The sequence below is a fragment of the Coffea arabica genome, chromosome 11e (genome assembly GCF_036785885.1).
Source record: "Coffea arabica cultivar ET-39 chromosome 11e, Coffea Arabica ET-39 HiFi, whole genome shotgun sequence".
NCBI classification, from domain to species: domain Eukaryota; kingdom Viridiplantae; phylum Streptophyta; class Magnoliopsida; order Gentianales; family Rubiaceae; genus Coffea; species Coffea arabica.
This window is the reverse complement of record NC_092331.1, coordinates 42,544,655-42,569,388: the sequence shown is the minus strand read 5'-3', so window position 1 is coordinate 42,569,388 and position 24,734 is coordinate 42,544,655. Positions and strand designations below refer to the sequence as shown.

Genomic DNA, 24,734 nt, shown 5'->3' with positions numbered 1-24,734 from the left:
TAAGATTGTGTGATGATCATGGACCAATACTAGTGGATGCACAAAGATTGTAATAGGGTGGTTATAACCTGTAACTTATCTACAGCAGCATGTACATTCATTCACTTGTTAAATAGTTCATCACTGCAAAACTGCACGCTCTCACACACACATACAATACACATTGACTATTCTTCTATTATCTTCATATTATGTCTTTACTGAATCTAACATTCAGAAAAGTTGCTGGTATAAGATTCACAAAGTTGTTGATATGGTTGAATCACGTTACCTTGGCCCGTTGAGAGCTTTTTGTTTCACCGAATGCCCTTATGCACAGTTGCTTCTGCTATTAAGTTGCACAAAAAATGGTAGGCAACGTCAAATAATGAATTTCCTCTTTAATTCGCTTCTACCTTGCCGCCTGTCTTGCCCGCATTGCTCATACAATTTCTGAAGAGATCGTTGGCCTTCTTTTACAGCTTTCTAACTGTTTGCCTTCTTCCTTCTTCTTCTGATGCCATAACCCAACTCTCTCCACCTAATGTTTTTTTCCTTCAACACAACCAGTTGACGTGGCTTATTTTGCTCCATTCCTTGAAGCTTGTGAGGGGACCGTTCAGGAGCAGTCCTCAGAAGGACCGCTCCTGCCCCGTATCCAACGTAGGGACACCATCCATCTTACTCCTTGTGGATTTGTGGAAGTAATCACCCAATCAACCTAGAAGATTTGACCTTTCTTGAGGAAAATTGAAGGGTGAAGCTTGGAAAGAAACTTTGAAATTGAATCACACTAGATCTAGTTAGATCTTGAGGTAAGCACAAAAAATCACCCTTAATCTTTAATTTCTAGCCAAGGGTATATTAGATTCACTTGATTTAAGTAAGATCTATGGTAGATCTTGTAAATTTTTTGAAGTTATATCTCTAGATGTTCTAGTGGTTAAAATGCTAGTTTAGCTCTTAATTTGTTGGTTGGATTTGTTTGAAAATTGTCTTTAGATGACCAAGGGCTAATGATTGATTAAACCCATATGGATTTGAGTGAATTTTGTTGACTAAATGGTAGTTTTGTTGGTGAATATGGAAGAAATCCCCATGCCCACCAAGTATTTGATCTTTTGTTGAGGGTTATTTATATGCAAATTTTCATGGTTTTTCTTGTTAATAATCTTGGCTAAATATTGTTTGATATGTTCATGGATTTGTTATGGGAAAATTGGGAAGATTTGATGGAAAAAATATTTGGAAAGTTCTTGTTAGAAAGTTTGCAAAATGGACTGAAACTTTGGGTAGATTTTCAGTCAACTTGTCAGATTTTCTGGTATTATTTGAAAATGAATAGAGTCTAAATTTTATACCGTTGGAAAGCCCTTTGAGTTTATTTTCAAACGCAACCAACGGCATTCGATTTCAATTTTTCTACATTGAATTATAGTCGTTTTCCCAAAACTGCTCAAAAGCCCTGTTATAACGCGACAGCTTTCCTGTGCCTTTGTGATTGCTATTTTTTATCACGAAAGTGTATGAACTGAATTTCGATGTCTTCATAAGAAATGTATGGTTATGTCTTAGTTTCGAAACGCCATAAAATTCATCTCAATCCGATAAGTGTATCTCCAGTTATGATCAAAATGCCGAGAGGTGTCAAAGCTGTCACTTTGATTTTTCTCCTTTGCACTCTTTCCTTCACTTTTCTTGGTTCAATTTAACATTTTTCACTTCATTTTATATATGAACCATTGAGCTAACATGTTCATGGATTTTTCCTTTGAATTAAGTTTGAAAAATATTTTAGATACATATTATTTTCATAACTTGAGCCTAAGTGTCGAGTTCAAGTGAATTTGATTTAGTTTCGCGAATTGTTGAGGTGAAACTTATTATCTTTCTTTACGTGTTTATAGGAGTGATTGAAGACCATACTACCGATCCTAATTTGGATTCGGAGCTTTGAAATATTGGTGAGTTTCCATGCATGTTATCTGTCTTGAATTTGTACATGTAACGTAAATGTGAACTTGATATTACAATTGAGATGTATAGTGTTTTGAATGAGGCGAGGGTGTACTTTATCACACCCGTCCTCCCCTTCTTGAATAATCTTGTACTTGCTTGAACTTAAGTAATCGTACTTATTTTTGTGCTTGTGCTTGACTTGTAAGTACTGAGCGGCAGCATGTACCACATTCAATTCGAGTGGGAGGTGCCTCTAATACCGTCTCAGTGCCTCTATCTTGATTAAGTCAATTGGAGTGTTATCTCGTTGACCCTAGTGCTGAACGACAGCATATACCACACTCAATTCGAGTGGGAGGTGTCTCTCATACCGTTTCAGTACCTCTATCTTGATTATGTCGATTGAAGTGTTATCTCATCGTCCCTAATACTGAGCGGCAGCATGTACCACACTCAACCCGAGTGGAAGGTGCCTCTCATACCATCTCAGTACCTCTATAATTGAGTATTACCACCACTATTTCTATTTGAAGTGTGGGCCCAGTAGGGGGAGTCGTTGGAAGGAGAATGGAGTTAAGTGGTACTCTACTAGACTTGTTACATTATTTTGAAAGTCGACGGAGTGTCGACCACGTGAAATAAGATCAAACTTCGTGGAAATTGGCTCCTGAGAGCCACCTGTATCCTACCCCTTGATATTGTTAATCGCTTTATTTATTTGCGTTGAATTTGTGAACTTGAAGTGTAATTCAAACTACTCTACGTGTATGCATGCCTTTTTGGGAACTCACTAGGCGTTAGCTCATTCTTTCAAATTTATTTTCTTTAACAGGAATTGAGAACCCGAGTGAAGCCGCTGTCAGTTAGGGTGTGATCTTGTTTCTTCTGTATTATCTTTTGGGTTGTTAAACTTTGAATTCGATATTTCGGAAGCTTGTAAGATGAACTTTGATCGTATCATTAGTACGTTGGATCATATTTTATTAGTCGGGTTGTAAGTTGAACTTAGTTATGTTATAAGCTATGAAATTGTTATTTTACGTACGTTGGAAGTATTTTATTCGATTGTATAAGTGAGTCCTGGCGCGAGTTGGGCAGGCAGCCCGCCGAACTCTTTGGTTTGCCCTGGAAAAAGGTGGGGCTGTCACATACACCTTCTTACCATTTAGCTAATGATGTCCCATTGTTTTTTTATCCAATTTCTAGTTCGAAACAAGCTGAAACTTATTTCGTTTTTGTAGGTAGTAAAACTGTCCGAAATTTTCCAGATTTGACTAAAGAGTTGCAACCTGATTTCATGCTTGTTCCAGCTGCATGTTGTGATGTTTCATACATATTCACACGTCCAAATGCTGGTCACCATGAGCTCATTTTATCAACTCCAACTTGTGCAAATTTATGTGATTCGTATGGAGTAAGCTTTACTTCATTGCTGCCACTTATATTGGGTGATGCACACAAGTGTGTCAATCAAGATCCGAATGTTGTTCTTACCTCACTGGTTCATGCTTCTACAGATGTGCAACATGATTGGTTCATTGTTCTATCTCCAGATGAGCCAGTTGTGCCAAATCAGCAACAACTAGGGTCGAATTATACCACCTTGCACAACCAGATTCGGGATTTTTCTAGTTTCAATGAGCATCATTATGAAGATCCTTATCTTGTGCATGTGAATGGTAAGCTGTTGCATAGTTTTATACCTATGACTACTAACTAAGTGATTTATTGTGTAGGTGACAATATGACAATCCATGCCTGAAGGCTAATTAGAGAGCTTTAGATTGCAACCTGGAATTTTCACAAGCCTTACACAAGCTCTTTCCTACCTTGGCTCATGTCTTTGTTTGAGAGTCTCATGAAGCTAACCAAAAGGCAAAAAAGATGTAAAAAAATATAGTTTCCAAACAAATTTTTGCAAGATGGCAAGCTATTTTGTCAGTTTTTTATTTTGAAATAGAATTTATAAAAGGAGAAAATAATTCCCTTCCTGACTTTTTAACAAGAGAATTTTTACTGGGCAATGGATCAAAAGGATAGATTCACCCAGGATCAGTTTGTAAAAATGATCCGAAAACATCATTATTCCAAACAACAGATTCAAAAAGAAACTCTACTAACAACCCGTCGATTCATTTATATACACCTCAAGACAGAATTCAACCTTATCATCTTCATAGATATCCAGTAGTATATTTAAAGTCTTCAAAAGCCATTCTTTCTCTCAAAGAATAATGTTATCTTATGAGGAGAAAGATTAACGGATTCATTATGATGAAGCATTGGCTTACCCAGAGCGGTCAAAACAATTCTCATTACAATACATGGATCAGAAAGGAGAAAGAAAATATGAGTAGTGTTATTTGTTAAATTTGCAAGAAATATGGATTCCAAAGTAGGAGGTTCAAAACCAAGGACTCCAAAAGACTATGAAATGTCAATCACTCAAATTTCTATAACTCTTAATAGATTCCAATTACTTCAAAACTTTCCAACTTTAAGCTATATTCAAGTAGCAAAAAATTCAACTTCTTCAAAAGCAAATCCAAGTTCTTCAAAACATTCCTCACCAAATAAATCCAATGAAAATTCCACCTATTTCACAAAAGCCTTTCACTCAATATATTACCCTAACAAAATTCCAAAAAGTACCACTATATAGTTCACTTACAAATCTTACTCAAAGATTATTTCACTCAAAATGTTACTAGCAACCAGATGATCCAGCAAAAAATTTAGAATATTATGAGTTAATCCTCACAGACACTCAATCAGTAGAAATTTATCCTATTCCAGACAAAGAAAAACCTGAAATGATTAGCCATTCCAAATGTATAATAAAAAAAGTCTGTTTACCTAGTGAATAGACTTCTTTTTAACCAAAAAAGTCATTCTCGGTTAGATTTATTCCAGATGGATTCACATACCAAGACTATAAGATGGCTTGGTATCGTGTCTTTTTCTTTAGGCCATTCAATCATTCTTGATTTTTTACTTTCAAAGAAAGTTGCAGCAGGAAATTTCCAATTTGGTTTCATCATTGGTGGAACTGGTTTGGACCCAACAAAGAAATTTTACCTCTAAGAGCATTAATGGGGTCCCAGACCTATCTCAAAAAAGTCACAAGAGAGGTATATTCAAAGCAAATTCTATTTTATATTGAATTTAAAGTTCCATGGATTTTTTGTTGGAGCTTTAAAATGCCCCAAGAGTTGGAAAAACTACTCCCAATGTTCCTAGTTCGAGAATTCAAAATCAAATGGTGGGCAGGATTCAATTTAAATTTATGTGATCAAGAAAATGTTATCAAATTTTTAGAAACAGGAGAAAAACTCAAATGGTCAGTTCATCAATTTCAAAAGGAAGCATTCCAAGAACTCCTCAAAAAGAAAGAACAAGCATCACCATCAGATTTGACAATAAATGAATTCCTACTCAAGAAGATGATGCAGAATCTCGAAATATTACAAGAATATATGAATTATCTACAAAATCAACAAAAGAAGACAGATGAGTCAACATGTTCCTCATCAGATTCCAAGTTTGATCCATTTGGTAGACCATGCGCACAAGACCCAAATGACGTATAAATAAAAGGTGTTGGTCATTTTCAAAGGAAGATAAGATGCAATCTCCAAAGCACCAATCAAAAGAAGATAAGAGTGTCGGCATGCAAATTCAAATGAACCTCAAATGCAAGTAAAATTCAAATGTAATATTTTGATAGCTATAAATAACTATCAAAATGATAAGAAAAGGGCATCAGAGTGTTAGAGAAAGCAAGCGCTCTTCTCTTCTAAAAAATTAATAAAGTTCTGAAGTTTGCATTCAATTACGCTGTTTAAAATGATCAATTTTTAAAGCTTCCCCAATTCTTAAAGCTTCTAACTCCAAGTAAGTATTGTAAGGATCGAAAACAACCAAAGAGGAGGGGAATTAGGTTATTTAAAAAGCTAATCAAGTTATGAGACATTTTCTGCTCAATATGAAATTTACCCTTTTTTCTAAATGATCACACAATGAATCAATCAATAAATGAACAAAATCACTTGAGAGAAGTAGAAGATATAAGTAATTTAAAGATCACAAGATAACAATAAATAAATAAAAAGGGAAGAATTGTAAACCAATTGACTACCAAACTCCTCTTGAGCTTGTAGATCAATTCAAACAAACTTTTTCAAGTTGATGAAATACAACCAATCTTTTGTACAAAGAAATGCTCATTTCCTTGCCCCAAGCTCTACTTGGTCAACGTAGGAAGTTTTACTATCCTTCAGGACAACCCTCACAGAGCTACACTATTGAAGTATTCACTCACAAATGAAAAGTTTACAATGAACTTCACACTACCAAGACTACAAATCTTCTTTGGAGAGTGTTTTCTCACTAAAACTATTCTATATCTTTTGTATCTTCAGTGTGCAAAAGTTGTTTGAAGTTTCTGACCATACTCTATTTATATGAGACCAAGAAATTGTTTCATTAATACTTCCAACGGATAGAAGGCAGTTGAAGAGTCAACTAACCGTTGGGAGTATTGGACGTCCAGTACAGCAGATGCTTGCGTCCGACAACAGATAGTGAGTTTGAGAAATCATTTTAATTCTTTCGGACGTCAAGTGATGGAGTTTTTCATACGTCCGAAGTGCTGCATTGTCTATCGGATGTTCGATATTGTCTTCGCAAGCGTCTGACAGCTTTCAACTTCCTTTATCTTTTTCAAATGCTCTTGTTCTTTGAATCAGATTTATTTCATAGCTGAAAGTATTTCTTGAAGAGATATTATTATCACCCATTATTTTGTAAACATAAAAAACTAGGGACCAAGATCAAGATTCTCCCCCTTTTAGATGATGACAAAGCAATGGATGGAAAAAAGAAAAAGATTGAGTATAAGCTCCCCCTCACTCATTGGATCAAAAATTTTTAAGTGTCAAACTTATAATCTTAGAATAACTCCCCCTTTCACATAGCATCCATTTCTTCCCCTTTTTGTCATCATAAGATGAGAGTAAAATCCAACAACCATAATCTATAATGTAGTTGCCATAACAGAGAATCCAAAATATCAATCAAAAACAGAGAAATGATACCAGAATTCAGCAATCACCAACATACCAACATTAATCATCAGCCAAAAACAGAGAATTAATACCAAAAGAAGTACCAAACAGAGAAATATCAACCAAAATACATTAGCAATTCAACTAGAAACCATCAATGTTAACCAAGATCCATTAGTACAGAATACTTGAAACATCAAAAGAGAAAATACAAAAGATGCATCCTAATATGAAGTGCAAATGACCCTAGAGTGCCTAAAGTGTAATCACAAAATTTTGAAAAGTCACAACATTTAAATTCCGAACAATTGACACTTCTAATTTTAACAATATTTAAACCAAACAGATTTTGAACTTTTACAAATAGGGAAACGGATTTTTTTGAAAGTATCATCTTTGTGAGTAAGAAAAATCACCCAAGTGTATCTAGAATAATCATCAATAATGACTAAACAATATCTCTTACCACCCAAACTAGCAATTTGTGTAGGACCAAACAAATCAAAATGTAAAAACTCCAATGGTCTTGAGATAGAAACACGTCATCTCCAAATGTCACTATGCCACTAGATTTTGGCTTGAATTTGATGAATTGTGATGGATCATCGGTCATGTGTTTTGAACATTCACTGTCTATGAACCACTTTGATTCCTTAATAATGTTCACCAAATTCACCTACTCAAGAGTTCAAGAACTACTATATGGTACCCATCCATTTTTGGGTCCTTGAGAGTTAGCAACATGTCTAACTATCCACATGCATTTCATGCCTCTTCTCATGTTTTTTCTCACATAGCAATCACTTTTCATGTGACCTTTTTGACAACAAAAATTACACATAATCAAAGAGTTATTTATATGAACAGATTTAATAAATCTTACTTGTTTTCTCTTATAAATAGTAAATTCATTTGCACCAGAATTTATTTTCTTCTCATAAGTGCCAAGATGAGACTTTGTTTCATTCCTTTGAAAACAGTCTTATTTTTTATGTTGGAGCAACTCATTTAAATTATCCATTCTTCTTTTCAAATCACTTTGTTCCTTTTTTAACATTTCATAAAGCCTTATTTTTCTATCAAGTTTATTTTATAAATCAATCTCATTCTTTTTCAAGAAATCATTTTCAGTTTTCAGTTTCTTATTTTCTTGAAAAAGGCGTGTATTATCCTGAAGAAGAAAACTAATTTTGTGTTTTAATTCTTTGTTTTTAGTATAAGATTCTTTCAAACTATCATGCAACTTTTTAATGAAAGATTCAAGATCATCACCAGTTTCATCATCACTTTCAAATTGAGGATTATAAATCGTTATCTCATTATCTTCAATGGCCATAAAAGCCAATTGAGCAGATTCTTCTTCCTCTTCAATTTTACCATCAGAGTTGCACTCATTCCATGTGAATTGGAAGTTGTTGAATCTTGATTTTCTTCCTTCTTTCGTCTTCTTCATTGGACACTCAGTCATGTAGTGTCCAAGTTGGCCGCATTCATAGCATTTGTCAGTTTACTTTTTATTGGCTTCTTGTTTTCTTTTGTTTCTTGCATTGTTGTATTAATTTGAAAATGAATTGTTAGGATCTCCTTTTCTGAATCTCCTTTTGTTGAGAATTCTCTTGAAACTTCTTGTGATGAGAACAAGATCATATTGTCGTCAACATCTACATCTTCTCTATCCAAGAAAGTTGAGTCATCTTCATCTTGAGATACTTTTAGAGCAATACTCTTTCTCACCTTTGCATCCTCTTTCTCTTGTACCTTAGTCTTCAGTTCCAGCTCATAAGAGATTAGAGAATTGATAAGGGATTCAATAGGCATAGAATTCAAATCTTTAGCTTCCTCAATAGCAGTCACCTTACTTTCCCAATTCTTGGACAAGGCATCCAAGATTTTTTTGTTTTTCTCTCCTAAGGAGAATTCCTTTTCTAGTACCTCTAAATCCTTAATGAAATCATTGAATCTACAATATATTTTGTTAATATTTTCATGAGATTTCATCTTAAATGATTCATACTTAGTAACTAATATAGATTTCTTTTGTTCTCTCACATTTTCACTCCCTTCATGAATTTCTCTCAGTTTGTCCCAAATCTCTTTAGCAGACCTACACCTTTTGACCCTAATGGATTCGTTAGAATCTAAAACACTATACAACACATTCATAGCCTTGGCATTCAAGATGAGGTGGGTTTTATTTTCACCAGTCAATTCATTTCTGATTTTTGGTCTTGATCTATGTGTAATTTCATCTATAACAATGGCATTATATGGATCTTTATTAACAATAAACCATAGTTCAATATTAATAGATTGCAAGAAAATAATCATTCTTTCCTTCCAACTCACATAATTAGATCCATTAAATATTGAGAGTCTGGTAAGAGATTGTCCTTCAAAAAATATGGCATTGTTGGTTGTCATTTACTCCAAAGCTGCTTGAGCTTAATCTCTAGGAAACCAAACTCTGATACCAATTGTAAGAATCGAAGACAACCTAAGAGGGGAGGAATTAGGTTATCTAAAAAGCTAATCAAGTTATGAGACAGTTTTTACTAATATGAAATTTACCCTCTTTTCTAAATGATCACATAATGAATCAATTAATGAATGAACAAAATCACTTGAGAGAAGTAGAAGATATAAGCAATTTAAAGATCACAAGATAACAATAAATAAATAAAAAGGGAAGAATTGCAAACCAATTGACTACCAAGTTCCTCTTGAGCTTGTAGATCAATTCAAATAAGTTTCTTCAAATTGATGAAATACAACCAATCTTGTGTACAAAGGAAGGCTCACTTCCTCCTTACCCCAAACTCCACTCGGTCAAGTTAGAAAGTTTTACTATCTCTCAGGACAACCCTCACAGAGTTACACTATTGAAGTATTCACTCACAAATGAAAAGTTTACAATGAATTTCACACCACCAAGACTACAAATCTTCTTTGGAGAGTGTTTTCTCACTAAAACTATTCTATATCTTTTGTATCTTCAGTGTGCAAAAGTTGTTTGAAATTTCTGACCATACACTATTTATATGAGACCAAGAAAGTGTTTCATTAATGTTTCCAACGGATAGAACGCAACTGAAAAGTCAACTAGCCGTTGGGAGTATCGGACGTCCAGTACAACTGATGCTTGCGTCTGACAGCAGACAGTGAGTTTGAGAAATTATTTTAATTCTTTCAGACGTCCGGTGATGGAGTTTTTCATGCGTCTGAAATGCTGCATTGTTTATCGAACGTCCGATGTTGTCTTCGCGAGCGTCCGACAGCTTTCAACTTCCTTTATCTCTTTCAAATGCTCTTGTTCTTTGAATCAGATTTGCTTCATAGCTGAAAGTATTTCTTGAAGAGATATTAGTATCATCCATTGTTTTATAAATATCAAAAGCTAGGGACCAAGGTTAACAAGTATATCAAACTTTATCTTTAAATTTCTTAAATTTTAAATCCTGGGTTTGGCTCTTTTTTTTTTTTTTAATGCAAACTTCAAAAAATCTGAAATTGCACCATGCTCTTAATTACTTGGGGTACTTGTTAAAAATTTGAAATTGCACCACACTCTTAATTTTGATTACATGAAGTCTTTGATGCTCTTAAACCTACTCAAATCATAAAATATAATCTAAATTACTAAATTAAGTACATAAGTGTAATAAAAGAATAAAATGTAGGAGGAATAAAATATAGAAAATTGATACTCATCGCCTGTTCATGTCTTCTGATATTCAGGAGTTCAAAGTGTAGAGGTAGTTTTTTGGTGCTATGTTTTTGGAAACATTTATGACAGTCTTTTGACTAATTGGTGGCATTTTTGTCAAAACTTTGCATCTAGATGTCCGCACAACTTGATTCTTAATCCACTAGAATTTGACTCAATTTTCTAAAGCTTCCCTGTTTTATATCAAAGATAAATAGTCTTTCTTCATAGAGTTATTTTGCTTTTAATTCAATGGCAGAACTGTTCAAATGCTGTTTTGAAATGGATCTTGTAAAAAATGTAAATCTCCAATTTAAAGTGGTTTTTAGGAATATTGTAGGTTGTAATAGCTTTTCTTTATGTTTTTCTTTGTTAGGGATTTCATTGAAGATACAAGGAAGATGAAAGAATTTCACACCTATGTTGGACAAGATTTTCTTTTCTTTCACATTTGACCTTTTATGAATTTCACTTTATTTACTTTTAGGATTTTTCTAACGAGTGCCCATTGGACATCCGTTAACACACCTTAAAATCACCTTAAAATATTATATATACACATACTAACAATTATTACCATTTCTTGCATTTATATACTTTCCCTATTTAATCTTACCTCATTTCGTTTGTATTTATTTACTTTCTTGAATTAATCTTACATTTTCAAAAATATGACACCCAAAATATATCTTAACAAGTGCTCCATTAGAAAGGCCCTTACTTTTATTGTGTTTTTCTTTATTTTAAGCATATGTTGAGTTAAATTACTTCTTCCCAAAGTTAGATGAAATCTATTGTTCTCCAGTTAATGATCTTTCTTTGGTTGATTGTTGAATCTCATGTAGATGCTATTTTATGTATTTAGAAATACTCTGCAATTTAAAGACCGTTGATTAGGAAGCATCTAAGATATTAGTTAATGGACAAGTTGCTAATTAATAACCCACCAAACTAGGGAAGCACTTTGACTGTAACTGGATAATTTCTTGATCTTAATGAGTCTATAATAAGGTTTAGATCATGAAAGTACATTAAATCTATTTATTGATATAATTGATTCACTAGTAGAAGCAAGTTTTGCAATATTAAGAGATTTATCATAGTTACCGCACAAAATTTAATTAATTAACCATGATACAAATTTATGGCTGGAACAATTAAAGAAATCTGGACCCTAAGAACTGTTCTCTTGTTAAGTCTTGTTTTAATTAATGTTATCATTATGCTGTTTCATAATCTGAATAATAAAGGAGTTTGATAAACATTGGTAATTGGTTGAACTTGGCTATGAGATTCACGCTCAAATCCTCCCTATACTCTCATATATGAGCTATGCAATTATAGAAAGATAAACAGAACTAAGTTATCTTCACATCAATTATACTGGATAAACAGAACTAATTTATCTTCACATCAATTATACTGGATATACACCTCAGTGTGTTGATGTCTAAGTAGCATATAATAGTAGTGTTCTAGAATCATTAGTGCTGCACTTATCTACATTATAAAAGGTGAACATTGATTGGTAACCATATTTCAGTTTGCATTAATGAATAAGAAATCATGTCATTCCTTCGGAACCAGAGCTAACGCTGCTTCTGAAACCATTTTATGCTTAATGTATTTGTTCTAGGCACTATTGAGAAGGATTCACTGTCGAAAATTTGTAGCTGAGGTCCAATTCAAGGATGTTACTGAAGAATACTTACCGGCAATTTGTGCCAAGTTAATTTAACACGCTATGGTTTGAAGTCAGCCGGTCCATCTGAACATACATATGTTTTATTTCAGCCCAACAATTAGAAATATTTGTGATTAATTCTTTATGCAGGCATCATGCTAGCCATTTCAGGAATAGCATTTTGTGATACTAATCGTACCCTATTATAAAGTTTGAGTCAGTCCATTTCCAACTAGTTCACCACTCAACTGTACTAAATCTTTTGATCATGATTAAAGGCCATGAATCCATAATTCTTGGAATTTATGAGATAAATGTGATTCTTGTAAGAGATTAGGTGCTCTGATGAAAGCTTTTGACATCTAAAGATGTTTTGAACAGATGATAACAAAACTGTGGAGAAGAAAGCCAAGCTATTTTGACAGGTGACCCTAGATAAGAATAATTATCGGGCAAATTATCCAAAGAGCCACTAAACTTTTAACTTGGAGCACCTTCAACCATGCTAGTATTAAAAGTTTAAACTTACACACTGAATTCAATAAAATCTATATTTCTAACCATTCCAATTATTTCTTTAGTTAAAATTGATAGAACCAAAAAGATGCACCATGCAAGAGAAAATGCTAGGGTCATATTTGTCAACCTAGTAAATTATTTTTTTTTTTGGTTCTCTTTCTTCATTGCCTTTTCTTGCTTTTCCAAACCATTTCCTCCCGAAACCCTACATCTGCACCAAGAAAAAAAATATGAACCATCAAATTTAAATCTAGCTATGTTAAATTCTTTTTTTTCTCATTGTTTACAGCTCAATTAAATCTGTCTTGGTCGAAGGTAATTCGGAGAAATGAGGGATGCAAAGAAAACTCCATAGAAGATTGTTTGGAAGCCTAAAAGGCATTCTCAAAATTAAAATTCATGCCACCCAAAATCATTGAATTATGTAGTCTTGAGCTTAAGGGTATGCATTGAACATAACTGTAGACACCAAAATTTTAGACACCAAAATTTTAATTTCATTTAATTTAAATTTTTGCTTTATTTCTTATTATTAATTCTTGTTTTCATTCTATTTTATTTTATTTTATTTCAATTAATTAAGTTTGCAAAATGATAGTTAGTGTATTTTTCCTTATTTTTATAAATTAGGTTCATCATTTGTATTTTTAAGATATTTTTGCATTAAATTTCTAAAAAGGAAAAATTCTCACAAAAAATTCAAAAAAAAATTGTTTTTAATCCTTTTAGATTCAATTTCTTTAAAATAAATGAAAATTTTGCAATGCATTTGCAATTAGGAATTAACATTTTTGTTTACCTAAATTGATTTTGAAAAAAAATAAAATATAATAAATAAATAAAAATAAGAAGATAGGTGGAGGGTATGCATGGTAGACAAGTCTATTAGAGGAGCATTAGACAAGTGTGCTAGGGAAGCCTGAGACAAGTGTTTCTATTTTTCTTTTGACAACACATGCAAGAGGGGAGGTAGGTGGCAAGACACTTGTTGGATAGGGAGAATTTTGGAAGGAAAATTGGAAGAAAAACTGGAAAAAGGAAATGAGAAATAAGGAAAAGAGGCTACGGGAAAAGGAGGAGAAAAAACTGAGAAAAAAAAGGGGAGGGTTTTGGGGTTTGAAAAAGGGAAGAAAGAATAGAGGCTACAGGCAGGGGGGAAAACAAAAGAAGAAAAAGCAAGAGAGAAAGGGAAAAGGAGAGAGCTACGGGGAAAGAAACAAAAGCAAGAAGGAAGGATCTGGGGGGAAGAACAGAAACTTCAGATAAAAGACAGAAAGGAAAGAGAAAGAGTGGGAGAGAGGAGAAAAGAAGGACGATCGAGTAGGAAAAAAGAGAAAATTTGCTGCAAAAATTCATCACCAGGCTGACGAACCAGCCTGGTTTCGTGGAAAATTATGAAAAAGCTCTTAGCTTTTTGAGTGAACACTTGATTTCTGTACTATATTGGCAAGGAATATTCGAACTTTCATTCAGGGATCTCTCCAAAACAACCTCTCTGAGCCTCTCAAATCGGGACCCAAAATAGCATCTCCATCAGCACTGAAATCTTCTGCAACACAGTTCTTGAGTTGCATTTTCCAGAACCGCTCGGCTTCTCAGGGCATTTTACGTTCGTTTAACAGCTTTGGTGCTCTCAGGTAATCGTGGACTCTTGGTTTAATACAATTTTCATAGAGCTTTGGGTTCCCTATGCATGATGTTCTTCCTTTTCTAAGTTTCTGTGGTTGCCAATGTTTGATGACGATGACTGTGGTTATGCTTGGTAATGTTGTTCTGCTGTTGATAAGCTTGGTGGCGGTCCCTTTGTTCATTTAATGTGAATCTGAACTAAGAATTCAATCGAGGAGCCATTAACAGATAGGGTTTCCCGCATATGTAATCTGATGAACTAAAGGTCGCGTCTTTGGTCCTTGTTTGTGTGTGTAATTTGGGTCTAAGAATTCTTAGGAGTGCAAAGTACAAGATTCGAGTTTGATTGTTGTCTTGGCTTGAAAGTATGGTGCTTGTTTGATTTTGACATGAAAACCCAGAAACTTGAAACCAATGAACGAACCTGGGGTCTTGCAAGTTTCTCCTCAGCTCGGATTTTTCCTTTTGTGTGTTTAGTATTACATCTTGGTGAGGGGTTTAGGGAGTTTGACAAGTACTTGAGATTGGATTTTTTTTAAGAGTGCAGCATGAGATTCCCAAGCTTGTTTCGAATGAACCCAGAACCAGCGAAGAAGAAGAATAGCTTTCTGCGAAGAAGATGCATGAAAGGTTTCATAAATTGCGCTTTAACCCCTCAAGTTTCCCCTTATTCTACTATGGCTCAGAAAATTGGAAAGTAAAATCAATTTTATCCTTTTAACATGATATCTTTCTTTGGCATGTTTTAATGTGATTTTTGGACAGATTATTCATGAGTTTTGGGGATGAAATTTGAAAGTTTAACAATTTTTGATAGATTCATAGTTTTTTATTTGGATTTTTGAAAAATGATTTAGGTTTGGGTAATATTTTTTGTTTGGGGTTTGGTGAGAGGGTTTTGATTTATTTTTGTGAATTTTAGCATTTGGCTTTGATAGGCTTCATCTTAATCCCTTAATTTTATTTTATTTTAATTTAGACCCTAACATTTGTAACAATAATGATTTGACCCCTAAAACTTCTTTAATTGTTTCAATTAGGTCCTTGCATGTTTTGATTTCTTGAATATGGGTTGTTTACTTTCATTTAAATGTTTTAATTGTTCAATTTCATGTTTATTTTCATCTCTTATGATTATTTGTTAATTAAAGTGGTACCTTAATCATTTTTTTCGTATTGGAGAGTAAAAAGAGAGTAATTCCATTTCATTATGTCACCGATTCAAGGGAGGTATACTCTACTCCTTTATTTTGATTTTATTTGACCCTATGTGCTCCTATGTGATTTTATGTGTGTAATTGCATGCTTTTTAAATGCTTTTATTTTATTTCATTTATTCATTTAGTTACTTTTTTTGTTTTAATTTTGTATATTTATTTTAATTTATTTTTGATCATTTTAAAGGCATTTAAATGCCAAATTGTAATAGTTAGGTTATTATTTTATTTCATTTCATTCTTTCCCCTTTTAAATTGTAGTTAGGACCCCCCGAATGTAATAATTAGATCTTTATTCGCTTTTATTTTATGTGTGTGTTTGCATGCTTGTGTGCCTATGTGTTTACTTGCTTTCTTAGGGTTGTTGCATCTAGATATCATGCTTATGTATTATGTGCTATATGTGATTTATGTGTTTATTTGTTTTATTATGTTTTACATGATTTATTTGATTGTAATAAATGCATGACGTCACCATACTAGTCCAACGCTAGTTGTGGCCCTCCTTTCTAATTTCTCATTAGTCCAACGCTAGTGAGAACTTATAGACATGGGTTAGTCCAACGCTAGACCCTTGGGAACCATCCACGTGCTAGATCATGCTTGCGTGACAATCACAACATTTCATACATATTTTTCTACTTTTTAGGGTTTTTATCATTTTGCATGGCATTCCCCCTATATGTATATTTCTTATCCCATATTCCCCTTATATGTATATCTCTTATCCCATATTTTCCCTATATGTATATTCCTTATCCCTATGTGTGGAACATGGCATTTAGGACTTGTATTCCATTTAAAAATTAGAACTAAGTTAGTACATTTTATTTGATTAGATTAGGGAAATTAACCCCTCGAATATGGAATATGGACGAGTATGACTTTCTGTCTTTAGCACGCTCGTATTCCCTCTATTAAAGGAAAAATTGAAATCAGGAGTATTAGTTTCCCCCGCATCCATTATACATTCCCTTAGGTCACGTATATTTGTAAATTATTATTTCTTTTTTTTTTTCGAGTCTCATTTGTTGCAAACTTCGTGACCTTTTTAAAGAGTCACTTGTGGGTGTCGCAATTAATGCGATTTGCACCAATCAAATTTTGAAGAGACATTCCGACCCTTCCGATATACATTAGGTCTCGATTTGCATTCATATAGTGACATCCAAATGTGATAATTTTTTATATTAAATTAAGAAAATTTTTTACTAAGTCACGCAACTGACCTTGGTTAGATTGAAAGGGTGCCTTGGATTTTATTCTTGCTTTCCCTTTCTTCAACCGTGACTCCCGATCCCTTTCTCTGATTTTCGAAGATTTAAAGTCATTTGAAAAGGGTTTTCTCAACTTTTTTTTAATTTAAAATTCATTTTAACTGACTTGGTACATCTTAACTCTATACCAAGTGGCGACTCCTATTTTTAATTAAAAATCCTTTTTAAACTATTATTTTGAACCAAAATCGTCGCACTTTAAGTCCTATTTTAGACCCATGTTCTTTATTTATTTTTTAAAAAATCAAACCTCATTTTCACTTAAAATTAATCAAAATCTATTTTATAAACCCATAATTATGGGGCGCGACAATAACTTGATTTTCGAGTTATGGCACTGCTTCGTACCTTCCTTCTTGCAAAGCTTAGCAGGAAAAATTCTTGCGGGTTATCCTCAAATATCTCGTTCAAAAAAAAAAGTGTCATTTGAAGAACTAAAAAATGTAATTAAAGAATTGTTGAAGTAAATCTCTATGAGAGTTACCCAATTGTGGTGGATACAAGGGCAGGAGGTGGCGACCGTGGGGCAAGTGTTTGGGCATGTTGGGTTAGTGGTAGAGGCTGTGAAGAAGAAGAAGAAAATTTTTAAAACTTTGACATTGGCCAATTAAATTTTTATAAACTCGCTATTTGACGTCTGCAAGAGTTGTGCTAAACAAATCCTTGGTTTTGCAAGTGCCTCACTCCTCTTCTCGTTTCCGTCAAGTTTTGACAGTAGAAGCCAGATGCAATGGCAAGAAATATATACTTTATTGAGTTCAGTGGGTAAGCTTAAACTTTTAACAGTTGGAGGACCAAAAGCATACAAAGTTAAAAGTTGAGTGGTTATTTGGGCAATTTGCTCTAATTTATCACTACACTCTTCATGCTTGAACCATTTTACCTTTTATAACCACGTATTAGCTCAGCTTCACAATGTATACAATAATATTCAACAAACAGGCAAATTCTCACAGGCACCAAGAACCTGCGCAAGAACAAAATTGCAAATGATTCATCAATACTCAAAATTGCAAACGATTCATCAATTCATATGCTGTGAGAACAAAATCTGTCATCATTATTTTTTTTTCATGGCCATCATCATCAAAACTGTTATTTGTCAACTTGACTTTTTCACAAGAAAATCACACGCCCAAGCTAATGCATTAGGACGAGAAAACAACAAACTGCCAAGAACATAAATAGAAAGAACATCCCCAGACGTAACCGGGTAAAGAAGAAAATATGAAGATAAAACCACACACTTCAAGACCAAAACAGCAACACGTTCATGCTTGATTTATGGCCTAAATTCCTACCAATGCCAGGCATTAGACGCACCAAAGGAATCAAATCATAGTTGACCATTCAAGCAAACCAAGAAACAGACTATCAAATCAGTTAAAAATAAGATCTAAAATTAGATAGTCTAGAGAGAAAAATTCTATTAATAGCTGTGACAATTACAAGTTTTTGACATCTTGCAACACCTCTTTTTAATAATTTAAGACTTCTTCACACCATCAATGTACTGAATTTTGCACCTTTTGCTCAGACCATCAAGACAGCAGAAGCATATATCAAATATTCTGCACTAAAACGCAGTTTAAGCACCCAATAATGAAATAAATACTGTCCAAAAGGCAGAAACATTTCTCAACCTAAATTTAGTGACGCCACTAATTTGTAGAAACCAATACATGCCAACACAGTGCTGCTTTTTTTTTTTTGGCCTAACAGAGCTCAATGTGTTGGCTGCTGAAGCAGCTGCTTTAACTTCATCTCTGTTACGGACAAGGATTTTGGAATGTGGACAATTAAGTGGATTCATTATCACTAGGATGTTTAGTAACAAAAAAATCTTCATCAAAATGGCCATTGTGTTTATGTTATAGATAAGATTAATAATCTCATTAGACTGGTTTGTGACACTTTGACGCATATCTTTCGAGAAGCTCATTCCTTGGCAGATTCTTTGGCACCTTGGGTTGGATCTTCAGAGCATGTTATGCACTGGCTGCTTTGCCAAGGAATCAGGGACTACTCAAGTTAGATAGTGCCAATTATCCCACTTTTAGATAATTTGTTCTATAGGGAGCAGTACTCTTCATTTGAATGTGTGACATATATCTATGAACTCTTTCACATGCAGGAATGTCAATTTGTTTTGTTTTCTTGCCTAGAAACCAAAAAAGAAGATAAAAATATAACCTTATATGTTAAAGTAGGAACAATAAACTTAGCTGACATTAAATTGCCTTTGCACGGATCTGAAATGCATTAACTAGTACCACAAAAAAGCTAGAGAGCATTACTTGTGGAAACTCTTCATTTGCAAGATATGAAAACATGGAGCAAATAACAGGATAAACAAATTTAAGCATGTCTCAAAACAAATAGGATTATGTAAGAATTAAGCAATTTACTACCTGCTTGTTCTATTAAAAAAATCTTATCAGGAAGCAAGTTGGGAAAAATATGTAGACAATATTACGACCTCATCTTTCACCTCAATAAATACCTCCTTCCTGCAACAGACATATCACAACAGCCAAATTTATGTTAATCTAGTGTACTGTCACGAGATACTCTTACCACTGCTCAAAATGAAGTAAAAAGGAAAAAGATGTGATATAGAAACTTTTAGAACAAGTTCATACCACTGCTCAAAATTAAGTGAAAAGGAAAAGATGTGATATAGAAACTTTTAGAACAAGTTGATACTTTTCCAGGCAATAGTCGAACAGAAGGGACCCCGTTACGCCCGTTATGCAAAATTTGTTTTCAATTAGCATTCAGATTAACTATCAGCAAAATTTTTCCATGGACAGACTTCCACCATGAACCTGTTATACCAAAAGTTTGAAAAGCCAAAAATGTAAAATCTTTTGGTAGACGTAAAGCCTGGAAAAGTAGCATTTCTCAACACCAAAGTGGTAGAATATCATGAACAATGTTCCCCCTTTCCTTAATTGGTATTTGCTAATAATTAAAAGCAAACAAATAGTTTTCAAGTTCATACCAAGGTGGCTGTATGCGAATTAGGTTCCCAACTTCAAGTGCAATATCATCACATACTCTTGAGCTAAATATGACCATCAAGGTTCTTCCTCCAATCTGCTTTCTTTTATGGAAGTTATTGACCAAATCCGGGATCTGCTCAAGAATTATGATCTGATTAATATCCTTTAGAACATTTTAAACAATATTGCATTGAATATAGTTGTACGGTGAAGGAACAGATGCAACATGATTTTTCAACTATATAACTGATTAATGGTTTGTTTATCTAGCTTTTATATAAGGGACAGATAACCCACAACAAGAATACAGGGAGCAAGTTCAGATAAGCAGAACAATGAGATTGTCATCAATACATTTGTTTTCTGCCATATGACCAACTTCATTTGTCAAACATATCCGGGGGAGCTGTCTGATTCTATTATTTATGGTTTCTATAAATAAAACTCCAACATAGATGAATCTAAACTCTAAATTCTGCACCATTCGGTGTCCTCAGCTAAAGAACCAAAGCTAAATCCCCTTTTGTAAAAACCGGAGTCCTCATAGAAATCTAGCAACCATAAATGGCTAGTTCAGAAGTTTCAAAACTTCTATCTCATGTTGATTCTTAAAGCAAAAGTTTTCATGTGTGGTATTATAATTTAGGAAAGGAAATGCAACTCCCTCTTACATCATATTACTTCCAACCAACAGACTAAATGACAACTCAGAAACTGCAAGGAAACAGAAATCACATTGGACATGCAAACAGAAAAAAGAGGCCGATTGAACAGTATTCGCATCATTACTGTAGGTAGGTAAATGTACCTCTTCATGTCGTACAAGAGAACAACAACAAACAGTAAGCTTGGCCTCAAGACACCTAGACAGAATTCGTATATCAATGCAGCTTCTTCCATCTGAAACAATATAGCTCAATCACTGTAAAAGACCAGCAATGGTTATGACCTAGGAAGGAAACATGCACAAATTGAATGGAAAACGAGGGTCTCTGCCTGTTGAAATAGCATTTAAATTAGAGCTCTCCAAGAAGTCCATATCTCTTTCTTTCTCACTCTGCATCACCTGCTGTAACTTCTCAAACAACCCAGACCTGCAAGTGTGTCAAATGGAGTATGAAGAAGCAGACAGGAATTAACGTGAAATTAGTAATGACATAAACGTAAACTCTTGAGAATAGGTAGTTCCATTACTCACCCAGATTGTCTGTGAATTTTGACCTCTGACGTCATATGGTTCCGGGATATGCCTCCCAAAGCTTCATGAAACCAATCGGCCATGGTTTGTCTCTGAAAGCCAGGTTTTGGGCATAGCAGAGAGGCACTCTAAAGCAAGAGTTCCTCAATGACCCAACAATTTTTGCAAAGAATAATAGACTAAAGTATTCAACAAACAGATACCTCATCATCAGCTGAAGGTTCACCATTCAGTAAGCTATCCACCTGTATGTTTATACCACCTTGCGGATAGACACTTCTAGTGACAGAAAAATGTGCTCTTCTTCCTCGCAACCTACTTGGCTGAAAGACATCTACTAAAGAAATCTATCAGGGAATTGAGAGGAAATAGAATTCCCAAAGGAAAAAGATGTAGACAACTACCATTTCATAACTTCCTAGTGGTTGACCACTTTTCTCCTGTAAATCATCCTGGAACTTAGCCCCTGAATTCTCGCTGCAATCATGATATATTAGCCCACCAAATGGGATCATATGATTCAAAGGTTGTTCTACCTCTCCTCCTTTGAAAATCTCAAGGGCCTCAGCCATTGATTTATGCAAATCTACATTTGTACTACTATCTGACTTTGTACCATGTGGGCAGTCAGTAACTGAATTGTCAATGTCATTTACATCACTGACAACTAAAGGAAAATCTTCTTTCTGTGAGGGGAAATGTAACAAATATTTGGGCTTCAATTTGATCCGGCTATCTGCAGCAGTTGATGATAAGCATTGAACTAAGTATCACAACTGTGAAATGTACAAAAACACACTAAAAACTTCTCAGAGGGATCCTACGTGGTCCAGATGAGAAACTTATCATTGATCTAATTACATTAATGACTACAGAAAGTAAAGATAGATAAACATATAATATGTACACGCTTGTTAATAAAATGGGGGTGTTCACATGGAAAGAGTCATGTAAATTTGGAATGGAACAGAAAGCAACATAAAGAACTCACTTTCCATTCCAACCAGTTTATTGGTATCCACAATTTTGTAGAGTTACATTACAAAAGCATGCATAATATGTACAATTAAGTGCCTAGTATCTCAAAGTAGTACCTTTGGAGGATTTCTTTACTTTGGAAGGTAAAGCACTATTATTCAACTGGAGTAATGCCTGAACTTCTCTATTTGCTTCAGACCATGTATCTCTTGCCTCATATCTTATTACATTCCCAACAGCAGGCAGACTAAATCTCTGCAATTTTGAACCATTCATTCAATCAATTGCGTATTGAAATTACATTTAATATCAAAGCTTGAACTTCTAAGTAAGACGGATTATCGTAAACTCCAGTTATGAGGCATATTATTATTTACCAACACACCTCAACATTAGACATGGTTTCTTCATCTGAATTGCACATAGATGCCACTCTTTGATCATGGATGTTTTCTTCATCCAATTCTAAAACTGATGACGCTCTTAGATGATGAACAGTATCAGCCTCGTCGTTGAAGGCAGGAAATTCGATCTCATCCTCAATACATATAGATTTTTGCCTCTGAAGTGAAAAATAACCACAGAAGCAAGCTCAAAAGATCAGATATCCTACTGAAACTTCAGCAACTTCCATTCTAGCTTTCAATATCATCTTTACACTGCCGCTCAAATAATCCTACGTAAAATAGTTAAACTCCAAAAGCCCTTTTCATTCCTTTGGGATATTTAAGGCTTTCATTAACTCTTTCTTTTTTCTTTTTCTTCTTTCTTCTCTTTTTCCCCTTGAGTAGCTCTTTTCATCTCATTACTTGCTCGATAGAACTCTACAATAACATTCAAGATATGTGCACACAGTAGAGCATATTCAATATCCATTCTCAAGCCCTAACCCATTGAAAAAAGACAATAAATCAAAGAGTAGCATTTTCTTCTGCACATTAACCACTATATCTCCTACAGGACTGCCTACAAATACCGTCTAATAAAATTGATTTCCTCAATATTAATTAGGCAGAAGATTGTCACTAATTCTTCACGAAAAAAAGAAGAAGAAAAATCTACACTTTTCAGAGAGGAGGCGGGGGGGGGGGGGGGGGGGGAGATGAGAACCATAGAAAGTGAATCGCTTGTTACCTCTTCACAAGAAATTACTGCGTTGATTCCATAATCAAGCTCACATGCATCTGCTTCAGCATAGAGTAATCTCACAAATTTCTTGTATATGAATTCTCAGCATTTATTCTCATATAATGAATCAAAATAATAAAAAAAATGAGGGAAGAAATGCTAAACCTTTTCGAAGCATCTCAAGCTGGGAAAGAACTTGCATGCTATGACCCTTCAAAACATGTAATCGAAATTCATAACAACAACAATTTTATGGATAATAAAAATCTCAATCGAAAATTTAGAACTCAACAGCAGAATCAAATCAACCTTGTTCTTCTCGAGACGGCCGCTCAAGGAAATTGCACAACTGTCGGAGGAGTCGCAGCTCAAATCTTCCTCTTCTTGAAGAAATTGAAAGGTAAATGCAACTCAGAAAGAATCGTATTGAAAATCGACAGAAACTGGGTCTGATTTATTTGGAGGGTAGGGGAGGGGACGGCGGGGTTATACCTGAAACATTGGAATCCATTTTCGAAAGCATGTTATTTGAAATCCATTTATGCCGTTCGAGTTCTTCAACCATATAGACTAAGGCTTAGTTTGGGAGTTTATGAAGGAAGAGAAAAGAAAAGAAAAGATAGCTTAGGAAAGAAAGGAAGAGAAGGGAAAAGATGCATATTTCGTTTGGGAGTTTAATGAAAGAAAAGAAAAAAAAAGAAATATCTTTCTTTTATTTGAGAGTTGGAGAGATATGGAAAGAAAGGATTTTATGAGAATACAACTTTACATATTTGCCCTTTTTATTTGTAAATCAAAGTCCAAAAATTAGCTTTTTTGTTCCCATAAATAGAATATTTGGACAAGACAAATTTCTAAAACAATTGCATATGCATTCCCACAAGGTGAATAATACAACAAATTTCTTGTTGGACTTCGATTCTCTTGCATGCATGTAAATCGCCTTAAGTTTACCACTAATTATTCGATTATCTCAATCTTCACTTCTTCACCACTTGATCCATCCTAATGTTTATAAAATTTTATTTGTTGATGGTTAATGCACTGACAAGCATGACGTTTGGCATTTAATATTGAAAGTTTTCATCATTTGATCTTTTTTTTTGTTTTTTTTTAAAGAAAAATCATTCCAATAAATGTATTTGAGAGTCAAATATCAAATAAGAACTTGGGACTCTCAAATAGCCAATACGTTTGCAATAGCCTGGGGACTTTGGCTAAACTCCAGAGTACCAACCTAGCTGTCCAAGCACAAAAAAACTAACAATTTAGTACAGTCCAATTTATTCATCCACACCGCTACCTCTGCCAGGAACATATAAACATAGATAAAATATTTTACTCAAAAAAGAAAGAGACTTTGGTTGTTAGCAAGAACCAATAAGTGTGTTT

The 24,734-nt window shown here is 34.1% G+C and overlaps 1 protein-coding gene across 3 annotated transcripts; it reads right to left on the bottom strand.

Moving 5' to 3' along the window:
• Positions 1–17,764: 17,764 nt before the first annotated feature.
• LOC140021495 (uncharacterized) lies at positions 17,765–24,031 on the bottom strand. Of its 3 annotated transcripts, XM_072072475.1 has the most exons (14): positions 23,835–24,030; positions 23,652–23,725; positions 23,508–23,553; positions 23,349–23,398; positions 22,600–22,776; positions 22,331–22,469; positions 21,641–21,972; positions 21,440–21,559; positions 21,237–21,364; positions 21,035–21,132; positions 20,847–20,938; positions 20,038–20,171; positions 19,445–19,543; positions 17,765–18,000 (listed from the first exon to the last, which is right to left on the bottom strand). In XM_072072475.1, the coding sequence occupies exons 1-13, from the start codon at positions 23,905–23,907 to the stop codon at positions 19,471–19,473; spliced, it is 1,536 nt and encodes a 511-aa protein (XP_071928576.1). In that variant the 5' UTR covers positions 23,908–24,030; the 3' UTR covers positions 17,765–18,000; positions 19,445–19,470. The 3 variants fall into 3 exon arrangements, with proteins under 3 accessions (XP_071928576.1, XP_071928573.1, XP_071928575.1); XM_072072472.1 differs by lacking the exon at positions 19,445–19,543 and having other exon boundaries at positions 23,835–24,031; XM_072072474.1 differs by lacking the exon at positions 19,445–19,543 and having other exon boundaries at positions 23,652–23,722; positions 23,835–24,031.
• Positions 24,032–24,734: the final 703 nt, after the last annotated feature.